The sequence below is a fragment of the Sebastes fasciatus genome, chromosome 1 (assembly GCF_043250625.1).
Source record: "Sebastes fasciatus isolate fSebFas1 chromosome 1, fSebFas1.pri, whole genome shotgun sequence".
In the NCBI taxonomy this organism is placed as follows: domain Eukaryota; kingdom Metazoa; phylum Chordata; class Actinopteri; order Perciformes; family Sebastidae; genus Sebastes; species Sebastes fasciatus.
In genome coordinates this window covers 46057454-46079760 of record NC_133795.1, presented here as the reverse complement: position 1 = coordinate 46079760, position 22307 = coordinate 46057454, and the positions used below count along the sequence as shown (strand labels likewise).

Genomic DNA, 22307 nt, shown 5'->3' with positions numbered 1-22307 from the left:
ACGTCGCCCCACTGGTTTCTGGTTGATACAGTTGAGGTCGCTCCACTGGTTGCTGGTTGATAAAGTTGACATAGCTCCACTGGTTTCTGGTTGATACAGTTGAGGCCGCCCCACTGGTTTCTTGTTGTACAGTTGACATAGCTCCACTGGTTTCTTGTTGTACGGGTGACATTACTCCACTGATTTCTGGTTGTACAGTTGACGTGGCCCCACTGGTTTCTTGTTGTACAGTTGACATAGCTCCACTGGTTTCTTGTTGTACGGGTGACATTACTCCACTAGTCTCTGGTTGGTACAGTAGATGTTGCTCCACTGATTTCTGGTTGTACAGGTGACGTGGCTCCACTGATTTCTGGTTGTACAGTTGACATAGCCCCACTGGTTTCTGGTTGTACAGTTGACGTGGCCCCACTGGTTTCTGGTCGTACAGTTGACGTGGCTCCACTGGTTTCTGGTTGTGCAGTTCACATGGCTCCACTTGTTTCTGGTTGTACAGTTGACGTAGCCCCACTGGTTTCTGGTTGTACAGTTGACATAGCTCCACTGGTTTCTTGTTGTATGGGTGACATTACTCCACTGGTTTCTGGTTGTACAGTTGACATAGCTCCACTGGTTTCTGGTTGATAAAGTTGAGGTCGCCCCACTGGTTTCTGGTTGTACAGTTGACATAGCTCCACTGGTTTCTGGTTGTACAGTTGACGTGGCCCCACTGGTTTCTGGTCGTACAGTTGACGTGGCCCCACTGGTTTCTGGTTGTGTAGTTGACGTGGCTCCCCTGGTTTCTGGTTGTACAGTTGACGTAGCCCCACTGGTTTCTGGTTGTACAGTTGACGTGGCTCTACTGGTTTCTGGTTGTACAGTTGACGTAGCCCCACTGGTTTCTTGTTGTACCGATTTCTGGTTGTACAGGTGTAATTGCTCCACTGGTCTCTGGTTGGTACAGTTGACGTGGCCCCACTGATTTCTGGTTGTACAGTTGACATAGCTCCACTGGTTTCTTGTTGTACAGGTGACATTACTCCACTGATTTCTGGTTGTACAGGTGTAATTGCTCCACTGGTTTCTGGTTGTACAGTTGACGTCGCTCTACTGGTTTCTGGTTGTACAGTTGACGTAGCCCCACCTGTTTCTGGTTGTACAGTTGACATCGCCCCACTGGTTCTCTGGTTGATACAGTTGACGTCGCCCCACTGGTTTCTGGTTGGTACAGTTGACATAGCCCCACTGGTTTCTGGTTGTGTAGTTGACGTGGCTCCCCTGGTTTCTGGTTGTACAGTTGACGTAGCCCCACTGGTTTCTGGTTGTACAGTTGACATAGCCCCACTGGTTTCTGGTTGATACAGTTGACGCCTCCCCAATGGTTTCTGGTTGTACAGTTGATATAGCTCCACTGGTTTCTTGTTGTACAGGTGACGTCGCCCCACTGGTTTCTGGTTGATACAGTTGAGGTCGCTCCACTGGTTGCTGGTTGATAAAGTTGACATAGCTCCACTGGTTTCTGGTTGATACAGTTGAGGTCGCCCCACTGGTTTCTTGTTGTACAGTTGACATAGCTCCACTGGTTTCTTGTTGTACGGGTGACATTACTCCACTGATTTCTGGTTGTACAGGTGACGGGGGTCCACTGGTTTTTGGTTGTACAGGTGAAATTGCTCCACTGATTTCTGGTTGTACAGTTGACATAGCCCCACTGGTTTCTGGTTGTACAGTTGACGTGGCCCCACTGGTTTCTGGTCGTACAGTTGACGTGCCTCCACTGGTTTCTGGTTGTGCAGTTCACATGGCTCCACTTGTTTCTGGTTGTACAGTTGACGTAGCCCCACTGGTTTCTGGTTGTACGGGTGACATAGCTCCACTGGTTTCTTGTTGTACGGGTGACATTACTCCACTGGTTTCTGGTTGTACAGTTGACATAGCTCCACTGGTTTCTGGTTGATACAGTTGAGGTCGCCCCACTGGTTTCTGGTTGTACAGTTGACATAGCTACACTGGTTTCTGGTTGTACAGTTGACGTGGCCCCACTGGTTTCTAGTCGTACAGTTGACGTGGCCCCACTGGTTTCTGGTTGTGTAGTTGACGTGGCTCCCCTGGTTTCTGGTTATACAGTTGACGTAGCCCCACTGGTTTCTGGTTGTGTAGTTGACGTGGCTCCCCTGGTTTCTGGTTGTACAGTTGACGTAGCCCCACTGGTTTCTTGTTGTACCGATTTCTGGTTGTACAGGTGTAATTGCTCCACTGGTCTCTGGTTGGTACAGTTGACATGGCCCCACTGATTTCTGGTTGTACAGTTGACGTAGCCCCACTGGTTTCTGGTTGTACGGGTGACATAGCTCCACTGGTTTCTTGTTGTACGGGTGACATTACTCCACTGGTTTCTGGTTGTACAGTTGACATAGCTCCACTGGTTTCTGGTTGATACAGTTGAGGTCGCCCCACTGGTTTCTGGTTGTACAGTTGACATAGCTACACTGGTTTCTGGTTGTACAGTTGACGTGGCCCCACTGGTTTCTAGTCGTACAGTTGACGTGGCCCCACTGGTTTCTGGTTGTGTAGTTGACGTGGCTCCCCTGGTTTCTGGTTATACAGTTGACGTAGCCCCACTGGTTTCTGGTTGTGTAGTTGACGTGGCTCCCCTGGTTTCTGGTTGTACAGTTGACGTAGCCCCACTGGTTTCTTGTTGTACCGATTTCTGGTTGTACAGGTGTAATTGCTCCACTGGTCTCTGGTTGGTACAGTTGACATGGCCCCACTGATTTCTGGTTGTACAGTTGACATAGCTCCACTGGTTTCTTGTTGTACAGGTGACATTACTCCACTGATTTCTGGTTGTACAGTTGTAATTGCTCCACTGGTCTCTGGTTGGTACAGTTGACGTGGCTCCACTGGTTTCTGATTGTACAGTTGACGTGGCTCCACTGGTTTCTGGTTGTACAGTTGGCGTAGCTCCACTGGTTTCTGGTTGTACAGTTGACGTAGCCCCACTGGTTTCTTGTTGTACAGGTGACATTACTCCACTGATTTCTGGTTGTACAGTTGTAATTGCTCCACTGGTCTCTGGTTGGTACAGTTGACGTGGCTCCACTGGTTTCTGATTGTACAGTTGACGTGGCTCCACTGGTTTCTGGTTGTACAGTTGGCGTAGCTCCACTGGTTTCTGGTTGTACAGTTGACGTAGCCCCACTGGTTTCTGGTTGTACAGTTGACGTAGCCTGTTACGGTCGCCGAGGTGACCGTTCGGTATTGTTAGTATTGTATTGTTGTATGTTGCTGTGCGGCGCTGTTCCCTGTGTTCTTTTTCTCTTGGTGCGTCCAGCTGTCCCGTCGCTCCAAGACGACGTCACGTCTTGGGGATTCCCTTCGGGGCCACGCCTCCGGAACGCTCTCAGGGGGATGCCCTTTGTTTCCCGCCGTTTGTGGTCCTGCCTCTGCCATATCACAAGTGATTAGCCAATCACCAGCCGGCTGGGCCGAGGGGGAAATAATTAAAGGCCAGCAGTGACCAGACCAAGGCGGGCAGTGATTTCATTTGATCTGTTCCCCGTGCCTCTCGACTGTGTGTGTGGAAACTGTTAACTAGAACCTGTGTATAAGTCCCACTGGAGTCAGTGGACTTTAGATTGTAATATTAGCTGTTAACTAGTTTGAGGTACTCATGTTTAGTTATATTTTGTTGTGAGTAGAGCAGTTGTTTGAGTTGTCTGCTGGTTAGGCACGTTCAGGGCTAGGGTGTGTGCCTTTTTGTTTCCTCCGTTTCGGCCACCCCTAAACCATCGTTTTCAGTTGTACTAATTCCATCCATTGTATGTGTTATATTGCTTTAATTTCAATCACTAATTAATAAACAAGTGATTGCCTGATAACATCGGCTCAAATGTTACTTCCTTTACCCCTACCCCAACTCCGGGTTGTAACATAAATGGGGGCTCGTCCGGGATATTAATTATTCCCGAGAATTTCTTGTTTAAATTAATTAATTGATTGTTTGCACCGGGGGTGCTATGGCGTTCAATTTGGAGCGTTTTCTTCAAACCCCCACCCGTGATCAACTTGCGCTGTGTAGAAAGGACGACCTGTTAGAAATTGCCAGCCACTTCAGTTTCTCGGCATCGAGGCAGCTAATTAAGAAAGAGCTAAAGCAGTTAGTGGTGAATAAACTTGTTGAGTTGAGGGTGATTGAGATGTTGGCGCCTACAGAGTCCAGTATGCAGGAGGAAGTCGCTCTGGCTGAGGGTGGAACTCCCAGTACTGTGGCTGAGCGAGAGCCGAAACCAGCCCCGGGTATTGCCTTCGAGGCGGAGGGCCGGGTTAAGACGCCGGTTACTCTCCTTCGATACGATCCCCTATCGCCTGGTTCTCCAGGATCTCGAGACGAGGCACGTTTAAAAGTACGCCTTGCTCGTCTCCACCTCGAGGCTCAGACTCATGCGCAGGAACGTCAGGCAGAGCTTGACTTCCGCCTGCAAGTTAAAAAACTGGAGATAGAGGCAGATAAAGACGTAAGGTTACGTCAGATGGAGATTGATTTACAGCGGGAAACTCTTACGGCAGAGGCAGCTTCTGCGTCAGCTGGCTCACCCTCAATGCTCGCTAGTTATTCACAAAGAGCTTTTGACATTAGTAAAAACATCGCTTTAGTCCCACAGTTCCGAGAAAACGAAGTGGACTGTTACTTTAGCGCCTTTGAGCGCATTGCGCTGGCTCTTAAATGACCTTCTGAGATGTGGTCCCTACTACTACAATGTAGGTTATCTGGTAAAGCCCAAGAGGTAGTAGCAGCACTCCCTCTTGAGGATAGTAAAGATTATGACACTGTGAAAGCCGCCATTCTGCGCGCCTATGAATTGGTGCCAGAGGCTTATAGGCAAAAAATTTAGAGCCCAGAAAAAGTCCGCCACCCAAACTTATGTGGAGTTTGCGAGGGATAAGGGAAGTCTCTTTGACAAATGGTGTTCCGCTAATAAATGTAATGATTTTTCTGCCCTTCGTGAGTTAATGTTGTTAGAAGAGTTTAAAAATTGTTTGCCTGAGCGCATGGTTGTGCATTTGAATGAGCAGAAGGTAAACACTCTGTCTGCTGCAGCTGTTATGGCTGATGAGTATATGCTTACACACAAGGTTACGTTCACTTCGTCCTCTTTTTCTGACAGGCCTCGTTTCGTTCCCGCTGCCTCTGTTGATAGAGGTCCTAGCAGAGCTCCTCTCGTGCGCAGAGAGGAGAGGGAGTGTTACTACTGCCACAAGGCCGGACACGTCATTGCAAATTGTTTGTTATTGAAACGTAAGGAGCAGCAGCCGTCTCCGGCTGTGCGCCAGCCTAAAGGCATCGGCTTAATTAAATCAGGGCGTATTGGAAATCCCACAGACCCGTGTGATGATGATAGTCCTGATCCCTGCTTCAGGCCGTTTATTATGGAGGGCTTAGTGTCGCTAACCGGCGCGCCAGGTGATCAGCGTCCCATACAGATTTTGCGCGACACCGGGGGTTCCCAGTCTGTTATAATTGCAAAATCGTTAACCATTGTCGCACTTGTCATGTTTGTCAATTAGCAGGTAAGCCAAACCAGACCATCCCGCCGGCACCGCTGCGCCCGATACCTGCTATCGGTGAACCATTTGAGAGAGTCATAGTAGACTGTGTTGGGCCACTACCGAAGTCGAAGTCAGGTAATCAGTATCTACTTACCATTATGTGCGCCTCCACTCGGTTCCCTGAAGCAGTGCCGCTGCGCCAAATAACATCCAGTTCCATAGTTAAAGCGCTGACCAAGTTTTTCACTACCTTTGGTCTACCAAAAGTAGTACAGACTGATCAAGGCACCAATTTTAAATCCAAGCTCTTCGGACAGGTTCTTCAGTCCTTAGGGGTAAAACATGTGATCTCCAGTGCCTACCACCCAGAGTCACAGGGCGCGCTGGAGCGTTGGCATCAGACCTTGAAATCCATGCTGCGTAAATACTGTCTGGAGTCAGACAAAAGCTGGGATGAGGGTATTCCGTTTGCGTTGTTTGCCGCCCGTGAATCCGTGCAGGAATCTCTAGGATTCAGCCCAGGGGAGCTTGTTTTTGGGCACGCCGTTCGCGGCCCTTTAAAGGTGCTGAAAGATAGATTCCTCGTGGCTGAGTTGTCCGAGGAGAGTAATGTGCTTGACTACGTAAGTAGATTCCGTGACTGTTTGCATCACGCTCGTAGTTTGGCGAGAGACGCACTCGCCAGCTCCCAGGTGGAGATGAAAAAACAGTTCGACCGATCCGCTGTTGCCAGACACTTTGAAGTGGGTGACCAAGTGTTGGCTCTGTTACCCATTCCGGGCTCTTCCCTCTCTGCGCGTTTTTCCGGACCGTATAGTATCCAAAAGAAACTTAGTGAGACAGACTACGTGATAAATACTCCTGACCGAAAGCGCAAAACTCGTGTTTGCCATGTGAACATGTTAAAAATGTATCACTCTCGTGACGTGAAAACTCGCTCCCCAAGACATGACCCCTCTCCGGTAAGTGGTTGCTCCGCGCTCATTGTAGCCGAAAAAAGTCCTGGTGACGAGGATGGCTTGGCTGTACGCCCCTCCTCACAGCACAGTGCGCGGTTACCAAATTCAGAGATGCTGAAAGAGTTACCACATCTGCTTAATCATCTGAACGCAGAACAACAGCAGGACATTGTTAACTTAGTAGCTGAGTATCCGTGTCTTTTTGGTGATGTTCCCACTCGTACGACGGTACTAGAACATGACATAGATGTAAAAGATGCCCGATCAATTAAGCAGCACTCTTATCGTGTTAACCAGATTAAAAGAGAGCTGATGAAAAAAGAGGTAAGATATCTGTTGGAAAATGGCCTGGCCAAGCCCAGCACTAGTTCGTGGAGCTCCCCCTGTTTGCTGGAGGCTAAATCAGATGGTTCACCCAGGTTCATTACTGATTTTCGTAAAGTAAACGCCGTCACCGTACCCGACTCATATCCGTTGCCGCGGATGGAGGATTGCGTGGATAATTTAGGCACTGCTAAATTTGTCACAAAATTGGATTTACTTAAAGGTTACTGGCAGGTGCCGCTGACTAAGCGCGCGTCAGAAATCTCCGCCTTTGTAACACAAGACCACTTGCTTCAGTACACTGTCATGGCGTTTGGTATGTGCAACGCTCCTGCCACTTTCCAGCGGTTAGTAAACACTGTTCTGGCTGGTGTGGCCAACTGCAACGCATATCTCGATGACCTGATAGTTTACTCTTCTTCCTGGTCTGAACACTTGCTCAGCTTAACTGAAGTGCTCAGTCGTCTTGCGCTCTCTCACGCTGAACTTAGCCAAATGTGAGTTTGGGAAAGGCACCGTCACGTATTTGGTTCGTCAAGTGGGTCAGGTTGAGGTCCGGCCCATCGAGGCTAAAGTTAGTGCGATAGCCGAGTTCCCCGTTCCAAGCACCCGACGTGCATTGCGGCGTTTCCTCGGCATGGCAGGGTACTACAGAAGCTTCTGTAGGAACTTTTCTGCCGTGGTCCACCCACTGACTAGTCTCACGAGTCCCAAGGTAGAGTTTAAATGGACTCCGGAGTGCCAGCGTGCATTTGAAAGTGTAAAATCCCTTTTGTGTCACGCGCCGGTCCTCGCTGCCCCCGATTTTGCCCGACCTTTTAAGTTGGAGGTAGACGCAAGCGCCGTGGGCGCAGGGGCTGTGTTAATGCAGGAGGATGCAGATGGGATAGAGCACCCTGTCAGTTATTTTTCGAGAAAATTTAACCAGCATCAGTTCAACTATTCCACAATTGAGAAAGAGACGTTAGCGTTGTTGTGGTCGTTGCAACACTTTGATGTATACCTCGGTTCCTGTACTCTGCCCCTTGTGATTTACACAGATCACAATCCGCTCGTGTTCTTGTCGCGGATGTATAACCACAACCAGCGGCTCATGCGCTGGGCCCTGCTGGTACAGGAACGCAACCTTGTGATTAAACATAAAAAGGGTTCAGAAAATATTGTGGCCGACGCCTTGTCCAGAGTGTAAGGAGTATTGTTTGGATGTGAGGTTGTGACAACTCCGGTGGGTTTGTATTTATGTGGGGGGGTGTTACGGTCGCCGAGGTGACCGTTCGGTATTGTTAGTATTGTATTGTTGTATGTTGCTGTGCGGCGCTGTTCCCTGTGTTCTTTTTCTCTTGGTGCGTCCAGCTGTCCCGTCGCTCCAAGACGACGTCACGTCTTGGGGATTCCCTTCGGGGCCACGCCTCCGGAACGCTCTCAGGGGGATGCCCTTTGTTTCCCGCCGTTTGTGGTCCTGCCTCTGCCATATCACAAGTGATTAGCCAATCACCAGCCGGCTGGGCCGAGGGGGAAATAATTAAAGGCCAGCAGTGACCAGACCAAGGCGGGCAGTGATTTCATTTGATCTGTTCCCCGTGCCTCTCGACTGTGTGTGTGGAAACTGTTAACTAGAACCTGTGTATAAGTCCCACTGGAGTCAGTGGACTTTAGATTGTAATATTAGCTGTTAACTAGTTTGAGGTACTCGTGTTTAGTTATATTTTGTTGTGAGTAGAGCAGTTGTTTGAGTTGTCTGCTGGTTAGGCTCGTTCAGGGCTAGGGTGTGTGCCTTTTTGTTTCCTCCGTTTCGGCCACCCCTAAACCCTCGTTTTCAGTTGTACTAATTCCATCCATTGTATGTGTTATATTGCTTTAATTTCAATCACTAATTAATAAACAAGTGATTGCCTGATAACATCGGCTCAAATGTTACTTCCTTTACCCCTACCCCAACTCCGGGTTGTAACATAGCCCCACTGGTTTCTGGTTGTACAGTTGACGTGGCCCTATTGGTTTCCGGTTGTACAGTTGACATAGCTCCACTGGTTTCTGGTTGTACAGTTGACGTCGCCCCACTGGTTTCTGGTTGATACAGTTGACGTCGCCCCACTGGTTTCTGGTTGATACAGTTGACGTCGCCCCACTGGTTTCTGGTTGATACAGTTGACATAGCTCCACTGGTTTCTTGTTGTATGGGTGACATTCCTCCACTGGTTTCTGGTTGTACAGTTGACATAGCTCCACTGGTTTCTAATTGATACAGTTGAGGTCGCCCCACTGGTTTCTGGTTGTACAGTTGACATAGCTCCACTGGTTTCTGGTTGTACAGTTGACGTGGCTCCACTGGTTTCTGGTTGTACAGTTGATGTGGCTCCACTGGTTTCTGGTTGTACAATTGAGGTAGCCCCACTAGTTTCTGGTTGTACAGCTGACATCGCCCCACTGGTTTTCTGGTTGGTACAGTTGACATAGCTCCACTGGTTTCTGGTTGTACAGTTGATGTCGACACCCTGGTTTCTGGTTGATACAGTTGACGTCACCCCACTGGTTTCTGGTTGATACAGTTGACGTGGCTCTACTGGTTTGTGGTTGTACAGTTGACGTAGCCCCACTGGTTTCTTGTTGTACAGGTGACATTACTCCACTGATTTCTGGTTGTACAGGTGTAATTGCTCCACTGGTCTCTGGTTGGTACAGTTGACGTTGCCCCACTGATTTCTGGTTGTACAGTTGACATAGCTCCACTGGTTTCTTGTACAGGTGACATTACTCCACTGATTTCTGGTTGTACAGGTGTAATTGCTCTACTGGTTTCTGGTTGTACAGTTGACGTAGCCCCACTGGTTTCTGGTTGTACAGTTGACGTGGCCCCACTGGTTTCCGGTTGTACAGTTGACATAGCCCCACTGGTTTCTGGTTGTACAGTTGACATCGCCCCACTGGTTTTCTGGTTGATACAGTTGAGGTCGCCCCACCGGTTTCTGGTTGATACAGTTGACGCCACCCCACTGGTTTCTGATTGTACAGTTCACGTGGCTCTACTTGTTTCTGGTTGTACAGTTGACGTGGCCCCACTGGTTTCTGGTTGTACAGTTGACGTGGCCCCACTGGTTTCTGGTTGTACAGTTGACATCGCCCCACTGGTTTTCTGGTTGATACAGTTGACGTTGCCCCACTGGTTTCTGGTTGGTACAGTTGACATAGCTCCACTGGTTTCTGGTTGTACAGTTGACGCCGCCCCACTGGTTTCTGGTTGTAAAGTTGACATAGCTCCACTGGTTTCTTGTTGTACAGGTGACGTCGCCCCACTTGTTTCTGGTTTATACAGTTGAGGTCGCTCCACTGGTTGCTGGTTGATACAGTTGACATAGCTCCACTGGTTTCTTGTTGTACAGTTGACATAGCCCCACTGGTTTCTGGTTGTACAGTTGACGTGGCCCCACTGGTTTCTAGTCGTACAGTTGACGTGGCCCAACTGGTTTCTGGTTGTGTAGTTGACGTGGCTCCCCTGGTTTCTGGTTATACAGTTGACGTAGCCCCACTGGTTTCTGGTTGTGTAGTTGACGTGGCTCCCCTGGTTTCTGGTTGTACAGTTGACGTAGCCCCACTGGTTTCTTGTTGTACCGATTTCTGGTTGTACAGGTGTAATTGCTCCACTGGTCTCTGGTTGGTACAGTTGACATGGCCCCACTGATTTCTGGTTGTACAGTTGACATAGCTCCACTGGTTTCTTGTTGTACAGGTGACATTACTCCACTGATTTCTGGTTGTACAGTTGTAATTGCTCCACTGGTCTCTGGTTGGTACAGTTGACGTGGCTCCACTGGTTTCTGATTGTACAGTTGACGTGGCTCCACTGGTTTCTGGTTGTACAGTTGGCGTAGCTCCACTGGTTTCTGGTTGTACAGTTGACGTAGCCCCACTGGTTTCTGGTTGTACAGTTGACGTGGCCCTATTGGTTTCCGGTTGTACAGTTGACATAGCCCCACTGGTTTCTGGTTGTACAGTTGACATCGCCCCACTGGTTTTCTGGTTGATACAGTTGACGTCGCCCCACTGGTTTCTGGTTGGTACAGTTGACATAGCTCCACTGGTTTCTGGTTGTACAGTTGACGTCGCCCCACTGGTTTCTGGTTGATACAGTTGACGTCGCCCCACTGGTTTCTGGTTGATACAGTTGACATAGCTCCACTGGTTTCTTGTTGTATGGGTGACATTCCTCCACTGGTTTCTGGTTGTACAGTTGACATAGCTCCACTGGTTTCTAATTGATACAGTTGAGGTCGCCCCACTGGTTTCTGGTTGTACAGTTGACATAGCTCCACTGGTTTCTGGTTGTACAGTTGATGTGGCTCCACTGGTTTCTGGTTGTACAGTTGATGTGGCTCCACTGGTTTCTGGTTGTACAATTGAGGTAGCCCCACTAGTTTCTGGTTGTACAGCTGACGTCGCCCCACTGGTTTCTGGTTGATACAGTTGACATAGCTCCACTGGTTTCTTGTTGTATGGGTGACATTCCTCCACTGGTTTCTGGTTGTACAGTTGACATAGCTCCACTGGTTTCTAATTGATACAGTTGAGGTCGCCCCACTGGTTTCTGGTTGGTACAGTTGACATAGCTCCACTGGTTTCTGGTTGTACAGTTGATGTCGACACCCTGGTTTCTGGTTGATACAGTTGACGTCACCCCACTGGTTTCTGGTTGATACAGTTGACGTGGCTCTACTGGTTTGTGGTTGTACAGTTGACGTAGCCCCACTGGTTTCTTGTTGTACAGGTGACATTACTCCACTGATTTCTGGTTGTACAGGTGTAATTGCTCCACTGGTCTCTGGTTGGTACAGTTGACGTTGCCCCACTGATTTCTGGTTGTACAGTTGAGATAGCTCCACTGGTTTCTTGTTGTACAGGTGACATTACTCCACTGATTTCTGGTTGTACAGGTGTAATTGCTCCACTGGTTTCTGGTTGTACAGTTGACATCGCTCTACTGGTTTCTGGTTGTGCAGTTGACGTAGCCCCACTGGTTTCTGGTTGTACAGTTGACGTGGCCCCACTGGTTTCCGGTTGTACAGTTGACATAGCCCCACTGGTTTCTGGTTGTACAGTTGACATCGCCCCACTGGTTTTCTGGTTGATACAGTTGAGGTCGCCCCACCGGTTTCTGGTTGATACAGTTGACGCCACCCCACTGGTTTCTGATTGTACAGTTGACGTGGCTCTACTTGTTTCTGGTTGTACAGTTGACGTGGCCCCACTGGTTTCTGGTTGTACAGTTGACGTGGCCCCACTGGTTTCTGGTTGTACAGTTGACATCGCCCCACTGGTTTTCTGGTTGATACAGTTGACGTTGCCCCACTGGTTTCTGGTTGGTACAGTTGACATAGCTCCACTGGTTTCTGGTTGTACAGTTGACGCCGCCCCACTGGTTTCTGGTTGTAAAGTTGACATAGCTCCACTGGTTTCTTGTTGTACAGGTGACGTCGCCCCACTTGTTTCTGGTTTATACAGTTGAGGTCGCTCCACTGGTTGCTGGTTGAAACAGTTGACATAGCTCCACTGGTTTCTTGTTGTACAGTTGACATAGCCCCACTGGTTTCTGGTTGTACAGTTGACGTGGCCCCACTGGTTTCTAGTCGTACAGTTGACGTGGCCCCACTGGTTTCTGGTTGTGTAGTTGACGTGGCTCCCCTGGTTTCTGGTTATACAGTTGACGTAGCCCCACTGGTTTCTGGTTGTGTAGTTGACGTGGCTCCCCTGGTTTCTGGTTGTACAGTTGACGTAGCCCCACTGGTTTCTTGTTGTACCGATTTCTGGTTGTACAGGTGTAATTGCTCCACTGGTCTCTGGTTGGTACAGTTGACATGGCCCCACTGATTTCTGGTTGTACAGTTGACATAGCTCCACTGGTTTCTTGTTGTACAGGTGACATTACTCCACTGATTTCTGGTTGTACAGTTGTAATTGCTCCACTGGTCTCTGGTTGGTACAGTTGACGTGGCTCCACTGGTTTCTGATTGTACAGTTGACGTGGCTCCACTGGTTTCTGGTTTTACAGTTGGCGTAGCTCCACTGGTTTCTGGTTGTACAGTTGACGTAGCCCCACTGGTTTCTGGTTGTACAGTTGACGTGGCCCTATTGGTTTCCGGTTGTACAGTTGACATAGCCCCACTGGTTTCTGGTTGTACAGTTGACATCGCCCCACTGGTTTTCTGGTTGATACAGTTGACGTCGCCCCACTGGTTTCTGGTTGGTACAGTTGACATAGCTCCACTGGTTTCTGGTTGTACAGTTGACGTCGCCCCACTGGTTTCTGGTTGATACAGTTGACGTCGCCCCACTGGTTTCTGGTTGATACAGTTGACATAGCTCCACTGGTTTCTTGTTGTATGGGTGACATTCCTCCACTGGTTTCTGGTTGTACAGTTGACATAGCTCCACTGGTTTCTAATTGATACAGTTGAGGTCGCCCCACTGGTTTCTGGTTGTACAGTTGACATAGCTCCACTGGTTTCTGGTTGTACAGTTGATGTGGCTCCACTGGTTTCTGGTTGTACAGTTGATGTGGCTCCACTGGTTTCTGGTTGTACAATTGAGGTAGCCCCACTAGTTTCTGGTTGTACAGCTGACATCGCCCCACTGGTTTTCTGGTTGATACAGTTGACGTCGCCCCACTGGTTTCTGGTTGGTACAGTTGACATAGCTCCACTGGTTTCTGGTTGTATAGTTGACGTCGCCCCACTGGTTTCTGGTTGATACAGTTGACGTCGCCCCACTGGTTTCTGGTTGATACAGTTGACATAGCTCCACTGGTTTCTTGTTGTATGGGTGACATTCCTCCACTGGTTTCTGGTTGTACAGTTGACATAGCTCCACTGGTTTCTAATTGATACAGTTGAGGTCGCCCCACTGGTTTCTGGTTGTACAGTTGACATAGCTCCACTGGTTTCTGGTTGTACAGTTGATGTGGCTCCACTGGTTTCTGGTTGTACAGTTGATGTGGCTCCACTGGTTTCTGGTTGTACAATTGAGGTAGCCCCACTAGTTTCTGGTTGTACAGCTGACATCGCCCCACTGGTTTTCTGGTTGATACAGTTGACGTCGCCCCACTGGTTTCTGGTTGGTACAGTTGACATAGCTCCACTGGTTTCTGGTTGTACAGTTGACGTGGCTCTACTGGTTTGTGGTTGTACAGTTGACGTAGCCCCACTGGTTTCTTGTTGTACAGGTGACATTACTCCACTGATTTCTGGTTGTACAGGTGTAATTGCTCCACTGGTCTCTGGTTGGTACAGTTGACGTGGCCCCACTGATTTCTGGTTGTACAGTTGACATAGCTCCACTGGTTTCTTGTTGTACAGGTGACATTACTCCACTGATTTCATGTTGTACAGGTGTAATTGCTCCACTGGTTTCTGGTTGTACAGTTGACGTCGCTCTACTGGTTTCTGGTTGTACAGTTGACGTAGCCCCACCTCTTTCTGGTTGTACATTTGACGTGGCCCCACTGGTTTCCGGTTGTACAGTTGACATAGCCCCACTGGTTTCTGGTTGTACAGTTGACATCGCCCCACTGGTTTTCTGGTTGATACAGTTTAGGTCGCCCCACCGGTTTCTGGTTGATACAGTTGACGCCACCCCACTGGTTTCTGATTGTACAGTTGACGTGGCTCTACTGGTTTCTGGTTGTACAGTTGACATCGTCCCACTGGTTTTCTGGTTGATACAGTTGACGTTGCCCCACTGGTTTCTGGTTGGTACAGTTGACATAGCTCCACTGGTTTCTGGTTGTACAGTTGACGCCGCCCCACTGGTTTCTGGTTGGTACAGTTGACATAGCTCCACTGGTTTCTTGTTGTACAGGTGACGTCGCCCCACTTGTTTCTGGTTTATACAGTTGAGGTCGCTCCACTGGTTGCTGGTTGATACAGTTGACATAGCTCCACTGGTTTCTTGTTGTAAAGTTGACATAGCCCCACTGGTTTCTGGTTGTACAGTTGACGTGGCTCTACTGGTTTCTGGTTGTACAGTTGACGTAGCCCTACTGGTTTCTGGTTGTACAGTTGACATAGCTCCACTGGTTTCTGGTTGTACTGTTGACGTAGCCCCACTGGTTTCTGGTTGTACAGTTGACATAGCTCCACTGGTTTCTGGTTGATACAGTTGAGGTTGCCCCACTGGTTTCTGGTTGTACAGTTGACATAGCTCCACTTGTTTCTTGTTGTACAGGTGACGTAGCTCCACTGGTCTCTGGTTGGTACAGTAGATGTTGCTCCACTGATTTCTGGTTGTACAGGTGAAATTGCTCCACTGATTTCTGGTTGTACAGTTGACATAGCCCCACTGGTTTCTGGTTGTACAGTTGACGTGGCCCCACTGGTTTCTGGTTGGACAGTTGACGTGGCCGCACTGGTTTATGGTTGTACAGTTGACGTGGCTGCACTGGTTTCTGGTTGTACAGTTGACGTAGCCCCACTGGTTTCTGGTTGTACAGTTGATGTGGCTCTACTGGTTTCTGGTTGTACAGTTGACGTAGCCCCACTGGTTTCTGGTTTTACAGTTGACGTGGCCCCACTGGTTTCTGGTTGTACAGTTGATGTGGCCCCACTGGTTTCTGGTTGTACAGTGGACGTAGCTCCACTGGTTTCTAGCTGGTACAGTTGACGTAGCCCCACTGGTTTCTGGTTGTACAGTTGTACAGCTCTGCTTTTTTCTGGCACCTCCACCGCCTCACTTAGGTTGCAGCAATAAAGCTGTGTGTTTACAGAATACACGGTGTGACTGTTGCCGTCATGAAGCTAATTAATAAACACTATTAAAATGTCCAAACGAGAAACGCCATGAGCTTGTTTCCGTTCTTCTTTCAGATGGTGGTGGTTTCAGATGATGTCCATGAATACGCCGTCGCACTGAAGGACACCGAGGAGAAGATCGCCCGATGCCCTGCAAGAGTAAGCTCTTTCATAATTCCTGTTCATGTTTAATGTTTTTGGAGTGTTGTTCAGTGAGAATGAATCACTAGTTTCACTTGTTTTGTTAAATGTCATTCAGCAGTGTGTATGTTGATGTTCTTCAGCTGATCATAACTGAAAACATATGCTTGTCTTATGTTTGTGTCTGTAGGAGCCAAATATTGAGAAAGGAGTAGTTGAATTCCTTATTATAAGAGAAACATTATGTTGATAGTAATTGGTATTTTTGCCCCATGTGGCCAACCACAGCATTGAATTGTTTATAAATTTGGCACCAGTTGATGCCGTCATCCTGTTGCCGTCATCCTGATTTAGTATCAGCTGTGGAGAGCGCAGCTGTTTAAGGACGCCAAGAGCCGAAATAGTTTTTTTTAACGGGCTTTAATATAGTTTGTTCATTTCAATAAGACAAAGTTTAAGTTAATCTTTTTTCTTTACTTTGGGTTGCCGCGGCATATCCTGTTTTGGGTTGTTTGGGTTGGTTTATGTAGTTTAACACACACGCACACACACACACACACACAAAGGCTGCAAATCAATCATATGCATCCAATGACAGAAAGGACATCTAACTGTGAGTAAACCCATGAATGAGCGCAACTTTATTTAGTAGATGCCTTGTTGACACGTTTTCTTGGCGAAAGAAATATGGCTTAGAATAGAAATTAGAAGGAAGCCATAATATTAGTTAAAAAACTTTCAAATGTGCGACGTAGTGGAACGAAAAAAGGAAATTACATCGGGATGGAAGGAGTGTGAGATCGGGAAAACAGCGTGAAAGAAGATGAAGAAATGTTTGTGATGAACTGCATGGTGTAGCCTGTTAGTATGGCTGAAGAGGATGAATTACACGGACCTGAAAGTGTTCAGGCGGTGCGCGCAAAGCGCGAGAGAAAACTCACCTTAAAAGCCGCAGAAGCTGCTTTATTTAAACAGAAAAACGCAAGAAGAGCGGCGCTGGCAAAGTTGACGAGCAAAATTAATGTATTAGAGCCACTTCTTGGCACGTATGACAACCTGAGTGATGTCTAACGTTATGCGAGTGTATTTTGCAAGTTGTTAACTGCGTTTGCTGCGCTGCATCAGACGGTACAAGAATTATTGCCTGATGATGAGAAGGAGAGTGATCATAGATATTGGTATTTACCAAAACATGCTAATAACAAAGATTTCAAAAGAAAGGTGGAAAAATGGATTGAACGTGCTCCTCCTGTGGAAAATATAATGCAGTCTCCTGAAAGTGAGAAAGAAAATGAAAATGCTTCAGTTACATCAAAAGGCAGCAAAGCATCCACTAGCTCCTCAATACGCAGAGAAGCAGAGGCCAAGAAAGCTGAGTTGCTTGCACGTGCTGCTGCATTAGAAAAGAAAATAGAATTGGAAAAAGAAGAACTTGACTTGAAAGCAAGAAAGGAACGCCTGTCTATTGACACGGATATTGCTGTCGCTGAAGCAAGAATTCAAGCAATGAACATAATGGATAATGAATTGCAGCAGTTTCCCATTGCAACAGCTGAAGATAAAATGAATGAATATTTTGAATCTGCTCAGCTGGCTTCATTCCCACCTATAGAAAAGGCAGATATGGAATCTGAGGATGATGATGATGATGATGATGACGATGACGATGAAGATGATGACAATCCTGATGATGATGGAGATGATTCAGAAGAGGAGGATGAATATAATTGGGAGTCTTTAAAGGGCAAAGGAGCTAAAATTTCAGCAAAGTCGAAAGGAACTAAAAATGTCACAAATTATTTACCTGTTGAACAAAAGAGAGACACTTATACAAGACGAGACATGGATGGATACCGCACTGTATCTAACAAACGCTCATCATTTAAAGGTACCAGAAACAGTTTGGTTGGTGTCATGCAGAAACAAAACATGATAACAGACATGCTAATAAATGAACAGAGACTTGCAGCCTTACCATCTAGAGAAATTCCTGTGTTTAAAGGAGACCCGTTTAAATATATTAACTTTATGAGGACATTTGAACAGTGCATTGAAGAGAGAACAAGCAGTAACCAAGACAGACTGCTCTTTTTGGAACAGTTCACTGAGGGACAAGCAAAGTCACTTGTTAAAAGCTGTCAACACATGGAAACAGGAAAAGGCTACAAAGAAGCTAAAAGGCTGTTACAAAAACATTATGGCAACGAAATCCTCATCGCTCATGCATATCAGGAGAAAGCTCTCAATTGGAGTCCTATAAAGGCGGAGGACAGCAAAGCTTTGCATTCATATTCACTGTTCTTACGTGGCTGCTGTAATGCTATGGTAAACATCAATGCTCTAAAGGAAATGAATCATGCTACCAACATGAAGTGTGTGGTAGCAAAGCTCCCATATAAGCTACGGGAGAGATGGAGGACAACAGCTTATGACCACTATGAACGCAGCAAGAAAAGAGCCCAGTTCCAACAACTGGTTGAGTTTGTTGAAAGACATGCAAATATCGCTATGGATCCATTGTTTGGTGATTTGCAAGATGGTTTACCCAAAAGGGACAGTAAAGTAACCAAGGACTCTAAGCCGAGAATTGCTCCAGCTTATAAAAGAAGTAGCTTCGTCACCATAGCAACTTCAAACAACTCAGTTCTCGCTCCCAAGTCAAACACTCCTGCGAGTCCTCCCAGCTTAACACCAGTTCTACAGCCTTGTCCATACTGCAATGCAAATCATGGATTAGAAACATGCATGAATTTTGGAAAAATAAGTCATGCTGACAAGATCTCCTTCCTTAAAGGAAAAGGCATACGTTTTGGCTGTCTCACCAGAGGGCATCTTAGTAGAAACTGTCAGAAAAGATTGATCTGCAAAGAGTGTACTCTCAGGCATCCAACAGTCCTACATATGCGAAGACGGACATTTGAAAATCCAGTAAAGACAGAGAAAGCATCTGTAAGTGCACTAGTCTCTTTGGACTCCAATGCTTGCACGGGGGCCGGTAACACTCAATTAGTCCCACTTTCTGTGATACCTGTTCAAGTAAAGGCATTAAATTCAAATCTGATAATACAGACACATGCATTCTTGGATCAAGGAAGCTCTGCAACCTTCTGCACTGAAGCCCTTAGACAGCAGTTACAAGTCCAAGGAAAGAAAACAAGAATCCTGTTGCGCACTATGGGTCAACAGAAAATAGTGGGAAGCAGTGTGCTCAAAGGCCTTGAAGTGAGCGGTCTTGATGGAGAGGAATTTTTACAGCTCCCTGAGACATACACTCAGGATGAAATTCCAGTCACGAAAGAGCATGTAATCACTGATGACATGATCAAAAAATGGCCCTACCTAAAAGAAGTCCATATACCACACATTGATGCAGACATTGGGCTACTCATAGGAATGAATGCACCAAAGCTTCTAGAACCACAGCAAGTTATCAACAGCCAAGGCGATGGGCCCTATGCCGTCAGAACCGCCTTAGGATGGGTGGTAAATGGCCTTTTGGATAACCCTGCTAATGAAAAGAATCCAGTCATCTATGCTAATCGCATTTCAGTATCTAACCTGAGTGATTTGCTATTACAGCAGTATAACCATGACTTCCCTGAAAAAGCCTATGAAGAAAAAAACGAGATGTCGGTGGAGGACAAAAGATTCATGGGGATAATGGAAAGGGCTGAAAACAAGGATGGACACTATCAGCTACCATTGCCCTTTAAAAAGGACGAAGTTAAAGTGCCTGATAATCGTCAAGTGGTCCAGCAGCGTGCATCATGCCTGAAACGAAAGTTACAAAAGGATACAAAGTTAAAAGAAGAATACACCGCCTTCCTGCAAGGGGTCATAGAAAAAGGTCATGCTGAAGCTGTACCAAGGTCGGAGCTTAAAAGAAACGATGGAAAGGTGTGGTATATACCACACCATGGCGTATACCATCCCAAGAAGGAAAAAATCCGTGTTGTGTTTGACTGCTCCGCCTCTTTCAATGGATTCTCACTGAATAATGAGCTCATTCAAGGTCCAAACTTAACCAGCACCCTCATAGGTGTCTTGTTACGTTTCAGGAAGGAGCCTGTTGCTATGATGGCTGACATAGAAGGTATGTTCCATCAAGTTAGAGTCACACCAACAGACAAAGACTTCCTGCGCTTTCTATGGTGGCCAGGAGGTGATTTCCACCAAAGCCTTGAGGAGTACAGGATGACAGTCCATTTGTTTGGAGCTACGTCATCTTCAAGCTGTGCTAGCTACGCACTCAAAAAAATTGCAGAGGACAACAAGGATAAATTCTCTGCTGAGGCCATCGGCACTGTAATGGACAACTTCTACGTTGATGATTGTCTTAAGTCCGTGTCCACAGAAAGACAAGCAATAGCACTCTGTAAAGAACTCTGCAGACTCTGTGCACAAGGTGGATTCCATCTCACAAAATGGGTGAGTAACAGCAGAGATGTTTTGGCTTCTATACCCAAAGAAGACAGAGCAAAAGAAATAAAGAGCTTGGACTTAGACTCAGAAGACCTTCCCATTGAACGAGCTCTTGGAATCCAGTGGTCAGTGGAAGATGACAAGTTTACATTCAAGGTTGCACTTAAGCAGCAAGCCTGTACTAGAAGAGGCATTTTGTCGGTCGTAAGCTCTGTTTACGACCCTCTTGGATTTATAGCACCATTCATCTTCACTGCAAAGCTAATCTTGCAAGAGCTCTGCAAGCTAAAATATGGATGGGACGAAAAAGTCCCAGATGGTTTCATTCAACCATGGCAAAGGTGGCTTGCAGATCTTCATACGGTTGAGAACTTCAGCATTAGCAGATGCATTAAACCACCAAGCTTCGACAAGATAAAATGGGCACAATTGCACCATTTTTGTGATGCGAGTGAGCTTGGCTATGGAACAGTGTCCTACCTGCGGCTCACCAACACACAAGATCAAGTGCATGTAGCATTTGTGATGGGAAAAGCCAGAGTAGCGCCCCTCAAGCAGATTACCATACCACGGATGGAGTTGACTGCAGCCATGTTAGCAGTACGTATGGAGAGGATGTTAACCTCAGAGCTACATCTGCAGCTAGAAAGATCAGTGTTTTGGACTGACAGTACTGCAGTCTTGAAGTATATTAAAAATGAGACCAAAAGATTCCAGACATTTGTGGCCAATCGAATTAGTGCCATCAGAGAAGTGTCAGATGTCAAGCAGTGGAGATACATCAACACTAAAGACAACCCGGCAGACTTTGCCTCTAGAGGTCTAACTGCTGAAGCCCTCATAAGATCAGATCTTTGGAAGAATGGACCGATCTTTCTCCAAAGAGCAGAGCAGGAGTGGCCCATCTTGACAACTGAACTAACTTCGATTTGTCCAAATGACCCTGAGATAAAGAAGGAACGAGTAATTGTCAATACAATAATGAAAGAACAACACAACAGCACTAGTTCTCTGATTCATTACTTCTCATCTTGGCACCGACTTACAAAGTCAGTCGCCTGGCTTCTAAAACTCAAGAAACTGCTTCGAGACCTGCATGTGAAAAGAAAAGAAGTTGTTGAAACAGTCCAGTCGCAGGAAGCAAGCCAAGCAAAATGGAATGGACTAATTAAGGAAAAGATGGACAAGTTTAAAAGCTCCATAACCAATGTCAGTCTCTCAGTGGATGACATAAGCGGTGCTGAAAAAGCTATTGCATGCTTCTGTCAGCAACAAGGCTTTCAAAATGAGATTGCAAGATTAAAGAAGGGCCTCACAGTAAGAAAGGATAGCCCCATCTTTAACTTAGACCCCAGATTGGAGAATAGCCTGCTCAGACTGGGCGGAAGACTAAGCAGGTCGGCTATGCCAGAGGAAACAAAGCATCCAATAATCCTGCCGAAGGATCATCATGTTTCCAAGCTGTTGCTCAAACACATCCATGACCAAGTAGGCCACAGTGGAAGAAACATCATGTTATCTCAGTTAAGACGGAAATATTGGATCCCTTGTGCGAACACCCTCGCTAGAAAGGTTATATTAGAGTGCGTAACATGCAGACGCCTTCATTCAGCTCTAGGTGAGCAAAAAATGGCAGATTTACCCAGAGACCGCCTGACACCTGAGTTACCTCCCTTCACACTTGTTGGTGTAGACTACTTCGGGCCAATAGAAGTCAAGAGAGGCCGAAGCCTAGTAAAAAGATATGGAGTAATCTTCACATGTCTGTCCTGTAGAGCTGTTCACTTAGAAGTGGCCCACTCCCTTGACACCAGTTCATGTATAAATGCATTCAGACGCTTCATTTGCAGGAGAGGGCAGGTTAAGGAAATCAGATCAGACAACGGCACAAATCTTGTTGCTACTGAGAGAGAGTTGAGAGAAGCACTCCAAGCTTGGAACCTAAATAAGATCAAAGATGCTCTCTTGCAAAGAGGAGTAAAATGGACATTCAACCCACCTGCGGGTTCACACCATGGTGGGGTGTGGGAAAGATTGATTCGTTCAATCAAGAGGATCCTTCTGTCAGTCACAAAACAGCAGACTCTTGATGACGAAAGCTTGGAAACAGTCATGTGTGAAGTTGAGGCCATACTTAACAGTCGCCCTTTAACAA

General features: G+C 47.0%; 1 protein-coding gene across 8 annotated transcripts in view; it reads left to right on the top strand.

The window, feature by feature from the left end:
* rnf123 (ring finger protein 123) overlaps window positions 1-22307 on the top strand; it is a 279783-nt gene that overhangs the window by 92512 nt on the left and 164964 nt on the right. For all 8 annotated transcript variants that reach the window (XM_074649864.1, XM_074649888.1, XM_074649882.1 and 5 more), the window contains one exon: window positions 15665-15748. In XM_074649864.1, the coding sequence (XP_074505965.1) occupies window positions 15665-15748 (84 nt within the window). The remainder of the gene's footprint in view (window positions 1-15664; window positions 15749-22307) is intronic.